The 23,177-nt window shown below is 47.0% G+C and overlaps 1 protein-coding gene across 1 annotated transcript in view; it reads left to right on the top strand.

Annotated features, from left to right (window-relative positions):
• The window catches only part of SLCO3A1 (solute carrier organic anion transporter family member 3A1), a 107,564-nt gene that overhangs the window by 67,460 nt on the left and 16,927 nt on the right, over window positions 1–23,177 (top strand). The window contains exons 3-4 of the mRNA XM_079954250.1: window positions 12,925–13,023; window positions 19,516–19,782. Of these exons, the coding sequence (XP_079810376.1) occupies window positions 12,925–13,023; window positions 19,516–19,782 (366 nt within the window). The remainder of the gene's footprint in view (window positions 1–12,924; window positions 13,024–19,515; window positions 19,783–23,177) is intronic.

The following is a 23,177-nucleotide window of genomic DNA, read 5'->3' as shown; positions in this document are numbered from 1 at the left end:
AAGGCATCACGGAGAGTTCTATAGCTCCTTCAAGAGTGACAATATTTCTATGGCGCATAAAACATCTGTGGACCAGAGTCCGGTTGCATCTGATGAATGAAGTTCTATCCTCCCTTTGGGAATATACAGACACTTGAGTGCAGGGTGGCGGTGAAGTATACCGTGGAGTCAAATTGCAATGAATTGCAAAAATAAAACTACACCCTGTGATAATTCAGATGAAATTCAGATGTAAGGTATTGCAGCACAGTGACCATTCACAAATGTTTTTGTAATCTTGGCATTGTCTACGTGCAACAGAGGATTCTGGGGGTATGCAGAAGGGAGATTAGTATCTGCAGGTAGATTTCAGGGCAGTTTTCAGTCGATAGGCAGAGTTTTGGGGAAAGAGTGTTTTTTTTCTAAATTAGTTTGCTGAAATTAAGAAAGCTGGTGGTTTGTGGAACCAGGAGTGGATCTGTGTGTGCGAGGGCTCTATGAGATCGGTTCTGAGCCTAAAAACAATTTTCCTGGCTGAGTATGTGCTCAGAGGCACCCTGAGCCATAATGCTAAGTGTAGCCATTTCGATCTGGCTCTGGTTGGTGGATCCATCAAGCCTGAAATCTGCTGACCTTTGTTCTAAGGCACACTCAATTCATGGCGGTTTCTGGCCAGAGCCGTTGGGCCCCACTGTCACTTGATATAAACAGAATGTGGGACCTAGAGCATGGCCAGAAGAACTTGAAACTAGGCCTCCTGGATCAGCTCAGTGGCCCATGTAGTTCAGCATCCTGTTCTCACAGAAGCCAACAAGATGTCTGCAAGCTAGACCTGATAGCCACCTCCATGAGTTTGTCTCTGCCTCTTTTAAAACCATCCAAATTGGTGACCATTACTGCCTTTTGTGGAAATGAACTCCATAGTTTAACTGCACTGTATGGCTTCCCTTTATCACATACACAGCCCAACAAAAAATGACAATAATCCACCAACAGCATACAAATCAATATGGCTAACCTGATCCAAAACACCCACCTACCCCACTCACACAAAGATCACCACAGCCAATCGCAAACAAACAACCACCCCCTAGGCCAACCCCAACCTCTCTCACCACCAAAGGAACACAAGTGAACAGCACAAGCAACACTGACACCAAACCCTACATACATTAAGCATAACAGAAACGTCTCCACCCGACCCCACCCCCACCCATGTTCCCTCCCTCCACCCCCTTTTTTCTTTTCTTTTTTCTCCCCCTAGTGTCTCAACAAATGAAACAGATTTGTAAAAATGTTACATGGAAAAAATACGAGAGACATTACACTTACTTCTGTAAAACAAGAAAATCTTTAATTAAAAAAAACCAGCACTGTGTGAAGACAGTAATCCCTTTGGTTGGTCCTGAAACTTCCACTCATGTGACTGCGCATTTCGGCAATGGTGTGTCAAAGTGCATTCTGTCGTGCAGAGGAAAAAAGAGATAGAAAGAGATAGTGTGAAACCCAGGCTCCTTCTGGCCTGACTATTATCCCTTGACAGAAGGGATAACAGAACCAGTTTAAACCAGCTGTACTCACCTTCTCAGAAGGAATAACCCAAACAGTCATGAATATCCTGCCTGCTTCTTTCACACAAAGAAGAAGCTTCCAGAACCCTATTGAATTAATTAGAATAGGAAAGATCTCTTCACATCAGATCAATACTTTCTGTACTAAGAAATGCAAACTGACACATTCATCATTACCAACCTGTACATTCAGGAATCTAATAAAATTCCAGGGATGGCAACATAGGAAGATGCCCCAATATCAATGATGAGCATCTAACTCAGGGGTGCTTAAGATGCTGTTGGACTCCAGCTCCCATCAGCCACAGCCAGCTTGGCCAATAGCTAGGGGAGATGGGATATGGAGTCCAACAACATCTGGATGTCCACAGGCTTCACTCCACTCTTCTCCACTAAATGGGTTTGGCTTTCCAGGTTTCAGGCAAGGGGGTCTCTCACAACCCTACCTGGAGATGGCGGGGTTTGAACCTGGGACCTTCTGTATGCAAAGCAGATGCTCTACCAGTGAGCTACAGCCTTTCCTTGAGCAACAGAAAGGAAGCTTCCTTATGGAGGAGGAGGAGAAGGGAGGGGTAAGATGTTTCTAAAGCTTGAGAAAACAGAATACTGCTGGGCCACCCATTCACATGGGGAGCTACACTGTTAGAGACTATTTAAGAGATAATTGCTGGAATGCCAAAGGCAAATAATGATGATGATGATGATGATGATGATGATGATGATGATGATGATGATTTATTTGTATCCCACCCTCCCCAACTGAGGCCAAGCTCAGAGCAGCTAACATCATAAAAACAACACAATAAACATGAGAACAGACATCAATTAATTAAAGTACATCTTAAAATTAATTCAGACAAGTTAAAATCCAGGCAGGTGGCAATTATCAGGGTGGAATTGAGAGTGGTTTATAATCTTTAAAAGTACATTCACCAACTTTTTTTTTAAGAACAGTTGCAAAGTGCTTCCCAAACTTTCACTTTGATCTGAATTTAAATAGAATAAGGAACAGAAGAAACTGCCTTATATGAGGTTCAGATCATTGATCTGTCTAGCCTAGTATTGTCAACAGTGACTGGTAATGGCTCTTCACTCTTTCAGACAGGAATCTTTCCAATCTGAAGATACTGGGGATGGAGTCTGGCACCCCCTTTTCCCTGCAGTGAATTTGTTTGGTTACTGTTTGGAATGCAGTTTTCTTTCTTGCAGTGGGAGAAAGTGAACAAGGATCTGGCAGCTTGCTCGTTAAACCGAAGCAATGTTTTAAGACCTGTTCTATTCTCACTGAGAAAGGAGCTCAGTGTGAGACTCACACCAGGATAGGCATTTTTCTGGAAGGGGGCTGTCCAACCTTTACACCTGAGTGGTTGTTCAGGGATCTTCTCCCTCTCTTTTGCTGATGTTTCTGCAGTGCGAGAAATCCTGCAGACAGCCGCTTATGGGGAATGGTGTAAAGTACATAGCCCATCTGAAGGGAGCAAAGGGCGACCTCAGTGGAGAGATTATTTTTAGAAGCTGCTAATTCCACTTCCACCATTCGTGGTGCTATTTTTAAAAGCAACTGTGTCACAGAGTCCCTTGAGTTTGTGTGAAAGATGGACAATGTCTCCAGCACTGGACAGAGAGAGCCAACTGCAATTCAGAAGCTAAACTGCTTATTTTAGCTGCCTTATGATTCAGCATAGTTTGGGTGTTATTTCCATGAATTGGTGGACGTCATTCTTGGAAGAAATAGGGTTTATTCGCTATCCGCTATGACCAAAGCTAACATAATTAATTATGCAATTACTTGCCAATGCATTAAGGTAGGAAAACTGCTATCGTGACTTCCACACACAAAAAAACCTTTTGCACCCCTAACAAACTACCATTTCCAGGATTCTTGGGGGAAGCCTTGAATGTTAAAGTAGCATAGGTAAAGGGACCCCTGACCATTAGGTCCAGTCGTGGCTGACTCTGGGGTTGCAGCACTCAACTTGCTTTAATGGCCGAAGGAGCCGGCGCACAGCTTCCAGGTCATGTGGCCAGCATGACTAAGCTGCTCCTGGCGAACCAGAGCAGCGCACGGAAACGCTGTCTACCTTCCCGCTTCAGCAGTACCTATTTATCTACTTGCACTTTGACGTACTTTCAAACTGCTAGGTTGGCAGGAGCAGGGACCGAGCAACAGGAGCTCACCCCGTTGCGGGGATTCGAACCACCGACCTTCTGATCAGCAAGTCCTAGGCTCTGTGGTTTAACCCACAGCACCATAGTAGTGCTTTAAATGTATGGTCCAAATGAGGCCTGAGCCCAGTGTTTAGGCAGAGAGAGTTCTTTCCCATTTCCTCCTTCTCAGTCCTTTCAACTAGAGATGCTGGGGATTCCTGCATGCAGAAGCTTTATCGGGTGCATTTGAACGTTCAGAATGAAAGTTGAGTATTGCAGAAGTCCTTGCCGAAGCCCAGTAGGGTAGGCCAGTGTCATTGTCCCTGTATTGTGGGGCAGGTAGTGACAGAGATTGAGGCTGACAGGGAGTGTAACTTGCTTAAGGCTAGCTATTGAAATTGCAGTGGTGGTAAGATTTGAACTGGCAGCTTCCGACATCACAACCTCATTCTCTTTGACACTACATGACACCAGCAGAGCCAATGTGCTTCTCGTGAGTTTCCAGAGGAAGGTTCGGGGAGGGAGAGATCACAAACTGCTTTTGCGTTTGATTACGGTAATCTGAGATGGATGAAAGTGTCGGCCTGAGCTAATTGGCCCTTTCCCCATTTAATCCCGTCGCATTGCAGGCTCTTGAAGGCAGATGGTTTTGCTCTTTCCCTCCTGCGCATGTGATGAGCGACTCCTTTGCTTGTGCTTTGTCAAGCCCACAGCAAATTACTTTTAGAGCTTCAGAATTCCCTCCAGAGAGAAACACGAGAGCATTTTCACAAAGGTCTCCTGAGTTACTTAATGGATTGCATGAAGTGCTATTAAGCACCACAAAAGAATTGAATCGGAGCTCAAAGTCGGTTTGTGTGGAAGCAAAGGGCTGACACGCTTCCCTGGACACTTCATCCTCCCATCCCTTTTCCTCCTGAGGAGTGAATGCTGCTGGTTTATCCTTCATAGATATTGCATTGAGAGTCGCAACAGTGATGGTTGGTGCCAATTGGGACTATTGCTTATTGGGGCATAAGGCAGGGAGGGCAACAGTAGATGGCGCCAGAGCCAATGGCAAGCAGTTCCAGCTAATCCTAGTTTTGCCCCCATCCTCCTCCCTGCTGAGTTTTGCAAGGGCAACGCTTGAGATGAAGGAGGAGGCAGCTGACGGCCAGTGCCACCCTCTGGACTGCTTATCAGTAAGAAGACAAGCAGGTGGGCGCTAGATGCAGGCAGACTGAGGTTCACGGGCCAGTGCTGCATTTATCTGAATGTACCAGCCTGATCTTACTGATCTTAATTTACAACCAGACAGAGGTGACAGCTCAATGGTAGAGCATCTACTTTGCATGCAGAAGGTTCCAGGTTCACTCCCAGGTAGGGCTGGGAATGTCCCCAGTCAGTGAAGCCCAATAGATGCTTCACTTGTGGCCACCCAGATGTTGTTGGACTCCAGTTCCCATCAGCCCCAGCCAGCATGGCCAATGGTTAGGATGATGGGAGTGTGAGTCCAACAACATAGGAAGGGTGCTATGAGTTCCCCATTCCAGATGGAGGAGGCAATCATGGGAAAATAATAATAATAATAATAATAATAATAATTTATTTGTACCCCACCCATCTGGCTTGGTTTCCCCAGCCACTCTGTGTGGCTTCCAACAAAGATTAAAAATACATTAAAATGTCACACATTAAAAACTTCCCTGAACAGGGCTGCCTTCAGATGTCTTCTAAACGTCAGATAGTTGTTTATCTCTTTGACATCTGCTGGGAGGGCGTTCCACAGGGCGGGCGCCACTACCGAGAAGGCCCTCTGCCTGGTTCTCTGTAGCTTTGCTTCTCGCAATGAGGGAACCACCAGAAGGCCCTCGGCACTGGACCTCAGTGTCCGGGCAGAACAATGGGGGTGGAGACGCTCCTTCAGGTATACTGGGCCGAGGCCGTTTAGGGCTTTAAAGGGTCAAAACCAACACTTTGAATTGTGCTCGGAAACGTGCTGGGAGCCAATGTAGGTCTTTCAAGACTGGTGTTATGTGGTCTCAGCGGCTGCCCCCAGTCACCAGTCTAGCTGCCACATTCTGGAAAGAAGAACTGAAGAACATAGGAGACTGCCCATCCAGTCCAGCATCCTGTTCTCACGGTGGCCAACCAGATGCCTCGAGGAAACCTGCAATCAGGACCCGGGCCGCAAGAATACTGCCCCCTGCTGTAATTTCCAGAAACTGGTATTCCCTCCAACTACGGAAGCAGAGCAGAGCCATAATGGCTAGTAGGCATGGATAGCCTTATCCTCCATGAATCCATCCAACCTTTCTTTACATCCACCCAGGTTGGTGGCCATCATTATGTCCTGTGGCAGTGAGTTCCGTGGATCTGTGTGATCTTCCTAGAGGCATCTGCCTGGCTGCAGCAGGGCTAGAAAAGAGAATGCCGGCCTGGATGGACCTTTGGTTTCCGACCTGGCAAAGTAGTCCTTCCCATTCTCATGAGCTTGGATTTGTGGCTGGCCCAGAGCTATCACAACCTGTATTGGCACAACACCTGCAGTACCTGAAATCTTTTTTTATCTTGCGCTTGCTGCAGTTGCAACAAGCTGGTGCGCGATTGCGGGGGTGGGGGTGCTGGCGCTTTGCCCAAGTAATTAAGTTGACGGGAAGGAGCAATGCGTGCTGTTCTTCTGCCACGCAGCCTCCTATTGTCTGTGTGACAATGGAGCATCTCAGGACCTGTGGGTTAATTATCATCTTTTCCGGGACCTAAATAATGGATAATGGTGCTCAGGGCTTTGGCGTGTTAGCCTGTAATCAGTTTATTAGGAGGCAGATGAAGACGACACAGCGGGATGGTATTATTCCCGGTGAAGGCCCTGGAAATTAAATTGCATGGCATTTATGCATAATTTGCCAGTACAACAATCTCTTAAAATCCTGCCTTTTTGCCCATTTGTTTGTCTCATTTTTTTTCATATTTTTTTTTAAAAAAGATTATTTTAAAGCTGCTTGCTAAGAGAAAAGATAATTGGAAGGCACTGGCAGCTATGTTTTAGCAGCCAGCATGCCTGGAACATGTTGCCATATAAATAGCTGTCAAATTCTCCCTCTGTTTATTTGCGTAGTTCTCTTTACATTTTTATTCCACCTTTGGTTCCCAGTTTGGAGACCCCTAAAGGAGCAGACAATGGCAATATTTATATAAATAAAAGAGAGGAGGATAGAAGAGGACACAATGCCTTTTCAACTCACACTGGAAATATTGGATTTTATTAAATGCTCACCAACAACAACATCCTTTCGCAGTAAACAGAAGAACAGTGGGAAACCAATGTGAATTTGGCCGATTATAAAGCTGTACCATTCAAATGTCCAGAAGAACAAGAAAATGTTTGGATGCTTCTTAAAACCTTCCATAGAACTAGGGAGGGGGGAGAATTTCGATTCAGTTCACCTTTAAAGGTGAATCTGCCTAAAGCACACCACTTTCTTCATGCCTCGTTGCCTTTTCTCTAAATTGTAAAGTCCCAAACACTGCAACCTTTCTTCATGGGGGATTTGCTCCATCCCCTTGATTATTTTGGTTGCCCAAAACCTTTCCTGACTACAATTTGAAGCTCGAAAAGGGCTGTTAATCCCCAAGCTTCTCAGGATGAAACATAGGAATCTACTGTCAGGGACCTTGCTGAGGAGGACGGCACTGAGGAAGAATGGTGGGAACCACCCCCTCTCCCTGATCCTGAATCTTCCCAGGAGCAGGAGGACAGTATAGATTTGGAAGAGTGGTTTGCAAAGGGGCATAGTTCAGAAGGCAGAAGCTGGGAAATACTGGATGGGGAACAGCTAGGTAAGGAAACACTGGAAGAGAGAGGGTTAACAGATTCACAGTTGTTGTACAGCATTCCTCCAATCTCCTCAAAGTCCCAAAAAGCTCAGAAAGTCTCAGAACAGAAAGCACAGAGGTTACAAACTCAGATTACAAGACGTAGGAGTAATGTAGATTAATAGGGATGGAAGGAGATGTAATCCTTAATTGGGAGCACCGCCATTTCTAAGAGATGTGTTCTTTGTTCTCTCACTGTGATTATTAAAGTTTCTAACTGGTAAGAAATTCCTGTCTTTGATCTTCTTATCTACTGCCATGGGGGAAGTAAGCCAATTCCTTGAAGCCTGACATCTACTTTGGTTTCCAACCCTCTTGGCCCCATGGGCATATTCGGGGCCTCTCCAGATATCCTATTATTATTATTATTATTATTATTATTATTATTATTATTATTATCATCATGCATTCATGATGATTTGCTATCAGGGTGGTCACACGAGTTCCTGCTTTCATTACTGCTTGTTCCTGAGAAAGGTCTGCTTCATTTCAGTCAGCACAGCCTGCCATCAGCTTCCAGCATCATACCATTTGTGCTGGGTGGGGCTGATGGACATTGCGATCCAAAACATCTGGAGCACACAAGTTTGGTGAGGGCTGGGCGGCCGCCTTGATCAGTACACTCGATTTTGCATCCAGCTTTTGGTTGCTGTTGCTGTGAAAACATGGCAGAAGCTGAAAACCCCAAGTCCTGCCAAGGCAGAGTCTGCTCTTGATTTATTCGCCTTCTCGACGTAGCCATGAGAGTAAAGGGAATGTTAAAGTAACCCTGACAGATGTTTAAAAAGCCTGCAGCTGTTAATTAATGAGAGGCTATGCCAGGATGACTTGCTTTAATGTTCTCCTTTTATTCTGGTGGGGATCAAAGCAGTTCCAGCCAGGCGCTTTTACCAAGTGGGGTGATGGAGTCTGACAGCGCCAGCATCTTGGCAGGGTTGGGGTGGGGGAGCAGAGAGATAAGAGTCAGGGAGGAGGAAGGGAAGGGGTTTTTTAATTTAATTTTTAAAATAACAATGTTTTTGTAATCGCCGCAGCAGCACACCCATGAATAATGGAGAGCAGGTTTCACCTGGCAAGTGAGATTTTGCAGCAGACAGGAACCGCTTCAGCCAGCCAGGAGGCAGGGGCTGTGTGTACCTTTTCGTATTAGATTTCTCTGTCAGGCTTACTAAAAGCCACCCGCCCACATGCCTGGAGCGACTCAGACTTGCCTCCAAACAGACTCATGTAGATGTAGGAAAGCCTCTCCTCTTGAACCCTGGAGGGCTGCTTCCCAAAGCCAGTGTAGATCACAGAGTCTCAAACTGTGGACCCTGTAGTTTTTCAGAAAGGTTGCGGATCAATCAAGAAAATGTTCCTGTGGCCTTGCACTTGTACATCATGACTAAGAGCTGCCTTCAAAGAACATTGAAATTCTGCCTTATCCCAAGTCAGACCACTGGTTCATCCAGAGCAGAATTGCCCACACTGACTGGCAGCAGCTCTCCAGGGTTTCAGAGAGGGATCTCTCCCATCCCTAGCTGGGACCTTCTACGTGATAGACAGAATGCTCTGCCACTGAACTGTGGCCCTTCTCCTTGATACAGAAATCACAGAAACCTAGGAAGTTGTCTTATAGCAGGTTAGACCACTGGTCCATCTAGATCAATATTTGTATACACTGACTGGCAGCAGCTTTCCAGGGTTTCAGACAGAGGTCTCTTTCAGTCCTGCCTTGAGATGCTAGGAATTGAAACCTGGGACCTTCTGCAAGCAAAGACTTGCTGGTACTCTCTTGAGTTGAAATGCAGGGCCAGGTTTACAGCCCTGCTAATATCTGGCCTGTTAGTTACTGCCTCTCTGTTCTCACTAGAGATTTAAAAGGCCATTGGTTGGCCATGGATCATTAGCTAACTCCCCGTTGCCTCGGCTAAAGGTTTCTTCTTTAGAAATGAATTATGTATCCTGCTGAATTGTCGCTGAGCTCGCATATACGTAAGGGACGCGGGTGGCGCTGTGGGTTAAACCACAGAGCCTAGGACTTGTCGACCACAAGGTCGGCAGTTCAAATCCCCACGACGGGGTGAGCTCCCATTGCTCAGTCCCTGCTCCTGCCAACCTAGCAGTTTGAAAGCACATCAAAGTGCAAGTAGATAAATAGGTACTGCTGAAGCGGGAAGGTAAACAGTGTTTCCGTGCGCTGCTCTGGTTCGCCAGAAGTGGCTTAGTCATGCTGGCCACATGACCTGGAAGCTGTGCGCCGGCTCCTTCGGCCATTAAAGCAAGATGAGTGCCGCAACCTCAAAGTCGGTCACGACTGGACCTAATGGTCAGGGGTCCCTTTACCCTTTCCTCACATATATGTAATCCATTCAAAGCACACAGTTTCCCTCAAGGAATCCTGGGAACCATAGTTTGTTAAGGGTGACAGGAACTATTGCTCTGTGGAGGGGAACTACAGTTCCCGTGGTTATTTGTGGGAAGCCATGTGCTTTGAATGGATGGTGTGTATGCAAGCTCAGCAGGAGAGCCCACTTTGAAGGCAGAGGGCCCCAGGTCCGATTCCTAGCAACTGTTAAAATGACTTTGGAATGACCCTGGGAGATACCAGGCAATCCAGTGGGGTGTGCATGAGATAGAGCTGTAGTGGTCCAAGGTTGCAATGGCTCAAAGACCATTCTCCTCACCCTTTGTGTTGACTGGAGCCAATCGGAGCGAAAGAAGGTGAGTCAGCCATTGAGGATTGGCTGCTAGTCTCTCTCTGGGGAAGGTGCTCAGGAAGAACAGTGAGGAGGAGTTGTTCTGTATTCTCCAAAGCTAAGCATTAAACCACTTCTCGCTGGAGCACTGCAAATAATTTACCCACACCTGTGCACTGAAAATAGTAGCTCTAGCTGAAAAGCAACACATGGAGATTGGCACTGATCATTGCCATGCGCCCGTAATTATTATTAGTGTATAATTAACAGATTATTGTGTGATTTTAGGTATTATCTTAAAGGTGGGCCTGGCTATGAGGAGTGTGGCTGTGACTATCATGAAGGGATCCTGAATTTGCCACTACCCTATTGGTATGTGTTCGCAGATCAGGCAAATTCATGTGTTCAGGCAGATTCGAGATTTGGCTTTTTCAGCAGTCAACATCCCTTCCATTGGCCTGATCAAGTAGCACCCTTTTTACGTTCTTAGGGGAGGAAGAAGGCTTGCACTCCACATGCAGAGAACAGGTCTAGGGTGTGACAAAGGAGCGGTGGACTCAGTGGGGTAGAGGGGGGGGGGTCATGGGGCCAGTTGCCCCAGGCACAAAGTTGTTTGTTGTTGTTGTTTAGTCGTTTAGTCGTGTCCGACTCTTCGTGACCCCCTGGACCAGAGCACGCCAGGCACTCCTGTCTTCCACTGCCTCCCGCAGTTTGGTCAAACTCATACTGGTAGCTTCGAAGACACTATCCAACCATCTCGTCCTCTGTCGTCCCCTTCTCCTTGTGCCCTCCATCTTTCCCAACATCAGGGTCTTTTCCAGGGAGTCTTCTCTTCTCATGAGGTGGCCAAAGTATTGGAGTCTCAGCTTCAGGATCTGTCCTTCTAGTGAGCACTCAGGGCTGATTTCCTTAAGAATGGATAGGTTTGATCTGCTTGCAGTCCATGGGACTCTCAAGAGTCTCCTCCAACACCATAATTCAAAAGCATGCAACTGTTGTTAGGGGTGCAAAATTTCAACATTTGGTGCTGCCTCAGAACAGTTGCATGCTTCCATCACATTGAAAACGGCTTCTCCATGTGAACCAGGAAGTGATCTCTCCAGGCAACAGAACTTTTCTTTTCTTATGTCTGTGGCTGTGGTCTCCTGGGTGACATGGACACCATTAGGCAGTCGAACGTTCATGTGTGCTCTGTCCATTTTCCTCTCTCCCACCCCACTCCAAGCCGCACATGTAGGCACCTCGGTTAAATATATCCCAGTAATCTCTCCGTGGGGGAGACACGCCCCTTTACTATCAGCCGGCCACAGCGGGGAAATGTGGGGCAAGCAGGCTTTTGAGATTAACGTGGGCTTTAAAGAGGCAGCCGGTCGTGTTGGCTGGACGAAGGCAATCACATTTTTTCTGAGGTTGAAAAAGCAGTCTGCAAGAGGAACAATCTGCTACGGAGATGCCCCCCCCCCCCCGGCCAGCTTCTGTTCTTTTTAAATAGGTTTGCATACCCTCCAACATTTCTCCGATGAAAATAGAGACATCCCATTCCATGATGATTTTACTATTTATACCCCACACATCTTACTGGGTTGCCCCAGCCACTCTGGGCAGCTTCCAACATATATAAAGACGTAATAAAACATTAAACTCTTTTTGGGGGGCTCAGAGTATTTAACCCGTGTTGGAAAACTGTATTTTGTTTAGTTAATATCCTTTCTCTTTTTAAAAAAAGAAAAAAGAAAAGAAGCTCTGAGTCTTCTTTCCATGCTTAGTGCTTTAGCATACAGCATACTCTAGTGGTGAAATCTCAGACTGGAGGAAGCGAGAAAAGAAAAAAAAACGCCCCAGTACTCTCTCAGATGTTTAGACTCATAGAACTGTCGAGTTTAGTCTGGTCACGTACAAACTTTGCTTTAGGTTCAGTTTCTGGAGGGCAATCTTTGCAGTTCTGTTAGCAGACTTGTCGGAAGGGAAAGTGCCTCGAGGCGTTGTTTTTTTTTATCGGAAGGAGAACAAAGAGAAGCTGTCCGACTTCAGCCAGAATTTAGTCCCGCTGGTCCCATGCTGTGGATTTATCTTCCAACAGAGGTTCAGCCGGCATCCGTCACATCCAACACCATACATTTAAAGCACTTCAACAGACATGGAGGATCCTGGGAACTGTGGTTTGCTAAGGGTGCTGGGAATTGTAGCTCTCCCGGCTCAGCACCCCATAGCAAACTGCAGTCCCCAGGATGATTTGAAAGTGGCCATGACTGTGAAAGTGGCATAAGACTGTTTTGCTTAGTTATTATTATTTTTATTGCAAATAATTGCATCTCATCTTTTTCTCCAAGGAGCTTAAGGTTGCATGCATGGGTCTCCACCATTCTCATTAAATCACTACAACAACCCTGTGAGGTAGGGCAAGCTGAAAGGCAGTGACTAGTGGAACAGACTCCCCTACCTAAGAAAACCATCAAGTCAGGAGAAGACTTGCATAGAGCTCTTCTCCCATGAGCTGCTAGCTTTCTGTATGAAGGGAATGCTTTGGTCTGGAGGAAACTTCAATCACCAGAGAACTTTTCTTCCCTCACTGCTCTCCAGCGGCAACTCAGAGTGCTACAACCCATCCACGTATCAAACACCTCACTGAGGACTAGATCCTTGTTCCAGGACGTGCCTCTCACTGTGTTGTTGTTTTTCTGTGTTCCCTACAGGGATCTTGTTTACAATGCTTGTGTTCGGACCAGCCTGTGGATTTATCTTGGGTTCCTTCTGTACCAAAATCTATGTGGACGCCGTCTTCATTGACACAAGTAAGGAAGCACTTAGTTGCAGGTGATGGGTCTGTGAATGGCAGGGTGGACAGGGGGGCCACTTGCATTTTGGAAGGTGTAGAATGGGAAGAGGCTGGCTTGCATAATTGCAAAACAAAAAACCTTGCAAGCATTTCAGGCACATTGAGCAAGGATTGTAGCTCAGGGTGGCTCTCAAGTTTTGCATGCAGAAGGTTCAATCCCCAGCATCTCCAGGCGGCACTGGAAATCCTGCCTGAAATCCTGGAGAGCTGTTTCCGGTCAGTGTAGGAAATACTGGGTTAGATGGAGCAATGGTTTGACTCCATATAAAGCAGCATCTTATGTTGGGGTAGGGCCATTGCTTTGCATGCAGAAGGTCCTGGGTTCAACAAGAGGTGGACCTCTGGCAGCATCTCCAGGAAGGGCTAGGAGAGAGCCCTGCCTGAAATCCTAGAGAGCCGCTGCCAGTCAGTGTAGGCAATAGCAAGTTGGGCAGACAAGGGTTTGACCTGGCAAAAGTCAGCTTTTTACCTAAAGCATGTACTCAAGCACTGAGCTGTGCTTTCCGACTGAAAATAACTTAAGACCCCAGTCGCCATTTTTTGGCAGAGGGGGAAAGTGTTGATTAATTTATTTTATAATAATTTTTATTAATTTTCCAATTATAATCCAATGATAGCCTCATTATAACAATGCCAGTTTAAAATACAGTTACTAATATCAATCATTCAAATACCAAATTATATAATTTAGATAAGGTGCCCCCCCACATGCTAGAATTGATGATTCTGATGATTTTCTTTATTTGTGTGTTCCAAAATCTTACTGACATTCCAGTCATCATAATAATCCCTTATAAAACAGCTGCAATATTTATAACTTCTATTCGTGTTGACACGTTAAATAATTTATAAGACTACAAGTGAAGATCTCATACTATATCATTGTTCTTCCTGCGTGTGACATTTATTCTGTCCGTATTGCTTCTTCCCGTCCTTGTAAATTGTTATGTCTATCTTTTGCTGCTATCCGTCATACCTTGAGCAGAGCTGATATCCCAATGTGTTCCAAAAATTTCTCCCTCACTCAGTCACTCAACTTTAACAATAGCTGCAAAACTCACTGTGTTGATTTAAGCCACAGCAAAGGAATCTGCGGACGCGGGTGGCGCTGTGGGTTAAACCACAGAGCCTTAGGACTTACCAATCAGAAGGTCGGCGGTTCAAATCCCCGTGACGGGGTGAGCTCCCGTTACTCGGTCCCTGCTCCTGCCAACCTAGCAGTTCGAAAGCATGTCGAGTGCAAGTAGATAAATAGGTACCACTCTGGCAGGAAGGTAAATGTGCTGCTCTGGTTTGCCAGAAGCAACTTAGTCATGCTGGCCACATGACCTGGAAGCTGTACGCCGGCTCCCTTGGCCAATAAAGCGAGATGAGCGCCGCAACCCCAGAGTCAGTCACAACTGGACCTAATGGTCAGGAGTCCCCTTACCTTTACCTTTTATATGAATCTGCGCGATGGCATTGGTTCATTCCAGGTCAAGGGTAGTACTGGGCTATTCTCTATTCTGCCTTGGTCAGACCCCACCTAGAGTCCTGTGTCCAGTTTTGGGTGCCACAATTTCAGAAGGGTATTGACAAGCTGGAACATGTGCAGAGAAGGGAGTTGGGTAAGAGGAGACTGAGAGAAGATAAGATAGCCATATTCAACTATCTCAAAGACTGTCACATGAAAGATGGAGCAAGTTTGTTTCTCCTGCTCTGGAGGGGAGGACCCGAACCGATGTCTTCAAATGACGAGAGAAGAGATTCATGGAAACCATCAGGGAGAGCTTTCTGACATTAAAAGCTGTTCTGATAGTGAAACAAAGTCCTGCGAGAGATTGTGAACTCTCCTTCCTTGGAGGCTTTTTAGCAGAGGTTGGATGATGGTCACCTGTCCTGGATGCTTTAGCTGAGATTCCCACATCACAAGGGGTTGAACTAGGTGGCCGTTGGGCTCCCTTCCAACTCTCCAGTTCTATCATTCTTCAGGGTTTCAAGCGGGAGTTTTTCCAAGCCCTACCTGGAGATGTTGAGCATTGACCCTGGGCCCTTCTGCACACCAAGCAGATGCTCTTCCACTGAGTAATAAGGTGCTCTCACAGTGGATAGACTACAACTCTCCTCGGCCAGAATGGCCACTGGTCAAAGATAATGCATGGTGACAACAAAAACTGGAAGGCACCACATTTGCTACCCTCCCAAACTAGGAGTAAGCGGCTAAGGAGGGCTGTCAAGAAGCAGTGGCGAAGGAAGGCTCTCTGGTATACAGTGTGGGGTGTCAAGGGGTGGAGCAAACCACCCAGGACGGCGCATGCGTGGCACTGATACCAATGACACATGTGCAGCGCCGATACCAATTGCGCCACTGGAGCGCCCATATGGAGAGTGTTCAAGCGGTGGCCATAACAATGGCGCACAAGCGCCCTCAGCCGCCCTACAGTGAGTGTAGCCCTTGGTCGGCAGCCATTTTGTCAAACTCCTCCCTCAGGGTAACACCCAGGGTGGACTGACCCCCCAACCCCCTTCCTACACCCCTGTCAAGAAGATCTCCCTCCTCCTCTAAGAGGGGAGTTGGCTGTGGGAATAGGGGCACAGCCTCACTTCTGGACAAGTCTATCTGTGGTTGCCAGCTGTGAGGACTATGCTCTGCTTCCATAGCTGGAGGCATTAATGTTTCTGAATCCCAGTTGGTGGAAACCTCAGGAGGGGCGAGGGCTCTTGTGCTCAGGTCCTGCTTGCTGGTTTTCCTTTGGGGGCATCCGGTTGTCAGGAGTTCAGCCTACACTCGAGTAGGACTCTGGCAGAGGCACATCCCTGACTGGCTTGTTCTCTCCCTTCTGGTCGATCGTTGGGGAGCTTCAAAAGCTTTCTTCAGCCCGACCAATGCCAACCAGTGTGGTGTAGTGGTTAAGAGCAGTAGACTCGTAGTCTGGTGAACTGGGTTAGATTCCCTGCTCCTCCCACATGCAGCTGCTGGGTGACCTTGGGTCAGTCACACTTCTTTGAAGTCTCTCAGCCCCACTCACCTCACAGAGTGTTTCTTGTGAGGGAGGAAGGGAAAGGAGAATGTTAGCCGCTTTGAGACTCCTTCGGGTAGTGATAAAGCGGGATATCAAATCCAAAAAAAAAATTAAAAAAAATTCCAAATCCAACCGACACTAGCACACTTAGGGATCCGCAGAGTTTGCGCATCATGCGTGGCAGACCTCAACAACTCAGCATTTTGGCTAATCTACTTTATTTACATATAAACACACACGGAGCACTGCAACATGGCTCCCTCTCTCTCTAGCATTAGACAGCAAAGAGAAAAAAGAACAAAGGACAATATTCCACTTCACGGAAGACAGTAACACAAACATCCTGTCTCCGTCACTTCCCACTCTGTGGAGTCAAAATATATGCCATCATGTGATAGACATAAATCCCATGACTGCAATCATGGAGTAGGAATTCTAACATCAGTAGGCCACTGTGAGAACAGGATGCTGGGTTTAGATGGGCTATACCCCAATCCTGCAAGGCTTTTCTTATGTTCTCACAGTGCAGTTCTGGGAGGCTTGCCAAAAATAAACAATTTAAAAATATCAGTTGCTTTTGCTGCTTGTTCTGGAGCAGCTGATGCAGCTGCGAACAACTTGCAATTTATTTTCTTTTTTAAAGGAGACCCCTGTGGCCAGCAGAGGGAGCTATAAAGTAACTGTTTCTCCATCCCCACCTGGTTTCCTCATCCTTTCATCCTTCCTTGCCTCGCTTTGCTGCCTCACTTTAAATGGCATTTCTGAAGTTTCCATAGACATCTAGACACTCCCCAGCTTGCTATGACCGTAATAACCATAAACCCCACCACTTGTGCCTGGAATTTATTTATTTATTTATTTTTTTAAAAAAACTCCAATGTGATTGCTAATATATTAGCAATATATATGGCTAATCACGTTAATAGAAGGTGTAGTTAGCACCCCACCACCACTACCATGTGTAGGTTTTCTTACTGGCATAACAGCTGGTGTAGCTCAGTGGCTAAGACAAGAGACGAGGGCCACTTTCCTTCATGGGGGCCACAGGTGGGCTGGGCCAAAGGCAAAATTGGGAGGAGCAACGAATAAAGGCTACATTCCAGCCACACAAAAGGCAGTGGTTATACACCCTGATGCCCAGAAGCATTGCCACAATTCACAGACACATTCCAGTTGCATTTCAAATTGTAAGCTCCTTGCAGCAAGGACCTGCCTCCTTGTTTTCCCTCTGATCTTTGTTTTATCTTGGCCAGCAGGGAAGGCCTCGGCTAGAGTCATTCTTTCCTCCTGGAGTAAAAGGTAAAGGTACCCCTGCCTGTACGGGCCAGTCGTGTCCGACTCTGGGGTTGTGCGCCCATCTCACTTAAGAGGCCGGGGGCCAGCGTTGTCCGAAGACACTTCCGGGTCACGTGGCCTGCGTGACGAAGCTGCTCTGGTGAGCCAGCACCAGCGCAGCACACGGAAACGCCATTTACCTTCCCGCTATAAAGTGGTCCCTATTTATCTACTTGCACTTAAGAGTGCTTTTGAACTGCTAGGTGGGCAGGAGCTGGGACCGAACGACGGGAGCTCACCCTGCCGCGGGGATTCGAACCGCCGACCATACGATCGGCAAGTCCTAGGCACTGAGGTTTTACCCACAGCACCACCCGCGTCCCCTCCTCCTGGAGTAGGAGAATTATAATACTGGCCTACTTTGCAAAGTCATTGTAAAGACTGTGGCATATGCAACATAGACTCCAAGGTGCTACTCAGATGCGGCCATAGCATTTCTGTCCTCGAGTTGTGGTGTACAATTCTAGGCTCCTAGAAACATAGGAAGGTGACTTCTCTTGAGCCAAACCACTGGTTCCTCTAGCTCAGTACTGTCTGCACTGCTTGGCAGTGGCTCTCCAGATTTTCAGACCCAGAGTCTTTTTCAGCCCCACCTGGAGATGCTGAGAATTGAACTTGAGGCCTTCTGCACGCAAAACTTGTGAGCTATGGCATTTCCCTCAATGTCATAATAAGACACCAGTCCACAGGGCTCTGAAGAATCATAGAATCAGGGAATTGTAGAGCTGGAAGGGACCCTGAGGATCATCTAGTCCAACCCCTGCAATGCAGGAATATGCAACTGTTCCTTACAAGGATCGAACCTGCAACCTTGGCGCTTTCAGTACAGTGCTCCAACCAGCTGAGCTATTGGAAGAAAAAACTGATTGAAACAGGGGCGTAGGAAGCTGCCTTATACCTCGTCAGACCATTGGTTCATTAGCTCACTGTTTCCCAAACTTGGGTCTGTCTTTGGACTACAATTCCCATCATCCCTGACCACTGGTCTTGCTAGCTACGGATAATGGGAGTTGTAGTCCAAAACAGCTGGAGACCCAATATTGCTCAATATTGTCTATAGAGACTGGCAGTGTCTGTCCTGGGCTTCAGGCAGGGAATATTCCAAACGCTACCTATAGAATTATAGAACTGTAGAGTTGGAAGGGACCCCAAGGGTCATCTAGTCCAGCCCCCTGCAGTGCAGGAATCTCATTTTTTAAAAATAAATATTTTATTGGTTTTTACAAAAAAAAATCAAAATAATAAAGAGAAAAAAACTTTTTCCATATCCATATTTGAGACCTTCTGAATCTCACAACTTCCCCCTCCCCTGCATGGGTCCTTAAATAATTTTTCTAAAACTACGTTCTCCACAGTTTTCATCTCTCTAAATTATCCATATTTATCGTTTCTTTACAAGTCATTTTTTTAATAATATAAATTTTATTAGTATTTTCCACACAACAACAGCAACACAAAAAATATCGAAAAATAACAATACACAAAACACAAAAACCAACATTCAAAAAACAAAAAAATCCATATCTTACAAGTTAATAATATAAGCACTAAAAAGAAAAACAAACATTGACTTCCACCAATCCCACAAGTCATTTCTAAAGTCCAGCTAATATTTTTATTTGTTTACAATGGTCGAATGGTCGCCAAAGTTCCCCCATTCTTTCTTAAAGTCATTATCTCATTGATTCCTGAGTCTCCCAGTCACTTTTGCCATTTCCGCATAGTCCAGCAGTATGGCTTGCCATTCTTCCTTAGTCAGAACTGTTGGTTCTTTCCATCTTTGGGCTAGTAGCATCCTTGCAGCTGTTGTCACATACATAAACAGTCTTTTCTGGTCTTTTGGATGCAGGAATCTCAATTAAAGCATCCATGCCAGGTGGCCACCTGCAGATGCCAAAGACTTATCCTGATGCCTTCTGCATGCAGAGCAGGTGTTTTTTCCAGGGAGCTTGGGTTGGTGCTCCATGAGTGGTGGCTGAGGTTTGGGGTAGCCCCAGGTCTCCTTCTGTAGAGTAGACCACCCCATGACACACCCCTTCAGTCCCTGGTTGGGGTTTCCTTCTTATCTCCTGTCATGATCCTCAACAGCCTTGTCTTTCTGTCCTTTGCAGGTAAGCTGGACATCACCCCCGATGACCCCAGGTGGATTGGCGCATGGTGGGCGGGCTTCTTGCTCTGCGGTGCCTTACTTTTCTTCTCGTCTCTCCCGATGTTTGGATTCCCACAGTCCCTGACCCGCCGGCCAGAGCTCTTGGCAGAGGTCGAGCAGGCCATGCTGCCAGACAGGGACTACGAGAGGCCAAAGCCCAGCAACGGGGTCCTCCCGCGGAACACCTTGGAAGCCCCAGATGACGTCTCCTGCTTCCAGCAGCTGAGAGGTGACACTATCCCCTCGTAGCTCGCCTGGCGCCTGCGGGAGGCGACAGGTCAATGACTGGTTAGATCAGAAGTGGGGGATCCTGAGGGCCGTGTTCCTTCATGGGGAACCTTCCAGGAGCCATGGTGCATGGGGCCAGAGGCCAGTGAGTGGAGCCATTAATGCAGATTCTACATTTAAGCAGTAGGCTAGTTTCTGCATGCCCTGCTCTGACCTCTCTATCCAGGAAAGCAAGGGCAGGATTGAGAGGTCAGGAGGGCTGTGTTTGCCCCCCAGACTGGTGGTTCCCCATCCTGAATTTGAGCCACTGCCTCCTGTGGGAGTGAGTTCCATAGTTTAACAATGTGCTGCGTGAAGTCCTTCATTGTGTCTTTCTTGACCCAGTGGGCAAACTCTGAGCATTTTGGCCGCTGACTCTCCCTCCCACATCCTCCACTGCACTAGGGATGTGGGTGGCACTGTGGGTTAAACCACAGAGCCTAGGGCTTGCCGATCAGAAGGTCGGCGGTTCGAATCCCTGCGATAGAATGAACTCCCGTTGCTCTGTCCCAGCTCCTGCCAACCTAGCAGTTCAAAAGCACACCAGTGCAAATAGATAAATAGGTACCGCTGTGACAGGAAGGTAAACAGCGTTTCCGTGTGCTCTGGTTTCTGTCACGGTGTCCCGTTGCGCCAGATGCAGTTTAGTCATGCTGGCCACATAACCCGGAAAGCTATCTGTGGACAAATGCCTGAAAAGCGAGATGAGTGCTACACCCCATAGTTGCCTTTGACTGGACTTAAGCATTCAGGGGTCCTTTGTCTTTCTTACTTTACTGCACTAGAGGGCAGGAGACAAGCTCAAAAGGAAGAGACACAAAGCAGGCTGCCTGGCAGATGCACACACAAGACAGACACGTAAAGAAGCACTTGTTTCACACAGCACGTAGTTAAAACTATAGAACTCCCACAGGAGGCAGTGATGGACACCAACTAGAATGGCCTTCAAAGAGGGTTGGACAAATTCATGGAGGAGAAGGCTGTGTTCAACCTCCACTGTTGGAGATGGCAGTGCTTCTTAATACCAGTAGGGAGACTTGTTGATGCCCTCAGGTCCTAGAGGCATTTGGATAGCCACCTTGAAAACAGGATGCTGGAATAGACGGACTCCTGATGTGATGCAGCAGCCAAGCTCTCAGCTCTGCCCAGTTACCACCCCTCAATATCTGCCACCTGAGACACCTGTCTCACTCTGCTTCATGGTAGAGCCAACCATGACTGCAGATTTAAGTGGACTATTGTGTGGTACAGCAGCCCTTTTTTTAAAAAATGGAGCTCAGCTAACCCCTGCTCAGATTGAAAACTGAGATTCCCTAGAGGAACCCAGACTTCCTTTTGCCCTGCAATTTACAGGCACAAGTCCACACTTAAAAAGTCCATGCCCATCTGTTGTCGTTGTTTTTGTCCTGGCACTTTCCATGGGAAATTCACTGCCAAATTGGAGCAAATGGCAATCCACTGAAAATCCATTTGCTGCAATTCAGTGGTAGGACATGGGTTTCCTTGGGGAAAGTGCTGTGACCAAAAAAAAAAAAAAGGTCTGTAAGCTTGCAGTTATTAGGAGCTTTGCTGGAAGAGACAGTGAGATGAAGAACCATAAAGAAATATCAGGAATGCGTATCAAAGCATTGTGAGGTGTGAGGCCAGCTCAAAGCATGAGGGGGTTCTAGGAGACCCCCGTCCTCTGCTGGTGGGCCCTGCTGGGGAACCAGAGATGAGCAGTCACTGTAACATCTGCACCATGAGCAGCCCCAGGGGGCCAAGCCTGCCCTCCAGGATATTTCCCAGCAATTCCCTGATATAGTGTTGCTTGGGATGCGGGTGGCTCTGTGGTCTGAGCCTCTTGGGCTTGCCGATCGGAAGGTCGGCATTTCAAATCCCCGTGATGGGGTGAGCTCCCGTTACTCTGTCCCAGCTCCTGCCAACCAACCTAGCAGTTCGAAAACACGTCAGTGCAAGTAGATAAATAGGTACCGCTATGGCGGGAAGGTAAACAGCATTTCCGTGCACTCTGGTTTCTGTCACAGTATCCCGTTTCACCAGAAACGGTTTAGTCATGCTGGCCACATGACCCGGAAAGCTGTCTGTGGACAAACGCCAGCTCCCTCGGCCTGAAAGCGAGATGAGTGCCACAACCACATAGTCGCCTTTGGCTAGACTTAACCATCCAGGGGTCCTTTACCTTAACCTTTTTACCATGTTAATTCCCAGCAATACCCTAATATAGTGTTGCTTGGAGTGTTGTGGGGGCCCTGAATGACAGAGCCAGGCCGGGGGGGAGAGAGATTTTGGGGGAGGGGATGGCATTAATTTTGCGCCCTATTGATGCCTGGGGGTTCCAGCACATGCCCACAGTTACTAGGTGCCAGCATTGGCCCTGCTGAGTCTAATGAGATGGGTGGAGGGGAACAGTCAGCTTTGAGCTTCCAGGCAGTGAGGTTAGTGTAAAATCTGTGATGGGGCAAAAAAAAGATTCATTTGAAGCACAGATGCAGATGAAGAAATCAAAGGAAGCGGCTGCTCCTTGATGTTGGGCTTATCTTGATGACAGAACAGCCAGTGTCTTCCATCCCCCCCCCCCAAAAAAAAAAAAAAATTGGTTGGCTAGAACTAGACAAGCAAAAGCCCTCTGGTGATGTCTTGCTGGGCTGCACCATTTCTGACTACAGGGAGGGTCAAATATCTGAATGTTTCTCTGTACCTAGTGTCTATACATCCTAAACCAGTGTGGTATGGGGCAGGTGAGTCTAAAAACCTTCCTTGCCAGGGGGCTGTTTTGCCCATAGTCATGTCTTGCCACCAGTTCTTGCTCCTGCATTATAAAACTTTGAGCATCTAAAGGAAGAGACGGCAGTCAACCCAGGAGGATATGACAATTGTTTTTCAGACCCAAGAAACAGAAAGCACAGTGAAAGAGGATGGGATTTGCAAAACGCAGACAGGCCCCGCTGAGGCTTCAGCTGCACTTCAGAGAGATAATTTTTCAAACATCCTGATTTTTCACATGTAGGACTCGCAGAGGAGTTAGTTGCCAGGTATCAAGGCAAGGCGAGGTTCTTCGCAGAACCTTGGTGCACTCCATCTTGCTCAAGCGGGGTTATCTCTGGAATAATTAAAATACTCACCCAAGCAGAACAGGCTCTGCCTGATTCATTAGCTTAAGAAACGCTTTGCAACCAAAGTCTTTCTCTCCTTCTTAGAAACAAAGAGAAACTCCTGCATGAGCTTTGCAGGGGGGGAGTTGGGGCTTAGAGAAGGTTAATTGAAAATGAAAATGGGGATTTCACATACTCACATAGGCAGAATGGAGTAATACCGGATGCAACTCTTGACATATTCAACAAAGGGATGACTGGA

This window comes from Podarcis cretensis (assembly GCF_951804945.1).
Source record: "Podarcis cretensis genome assembly, chromosome: 14".
Taxonomy (NCBI): Eukaryota; Metazoa; Chordata; class Lepidosauria; order Squamata; family Lacertidae; genus Podarcis; species Podarcis cretensis.
The sequence above is the reverse complement of the archived record's forward strand: the minus strand, read 5'-3'. Positions and strand labels throughout refer to the sequence as shown.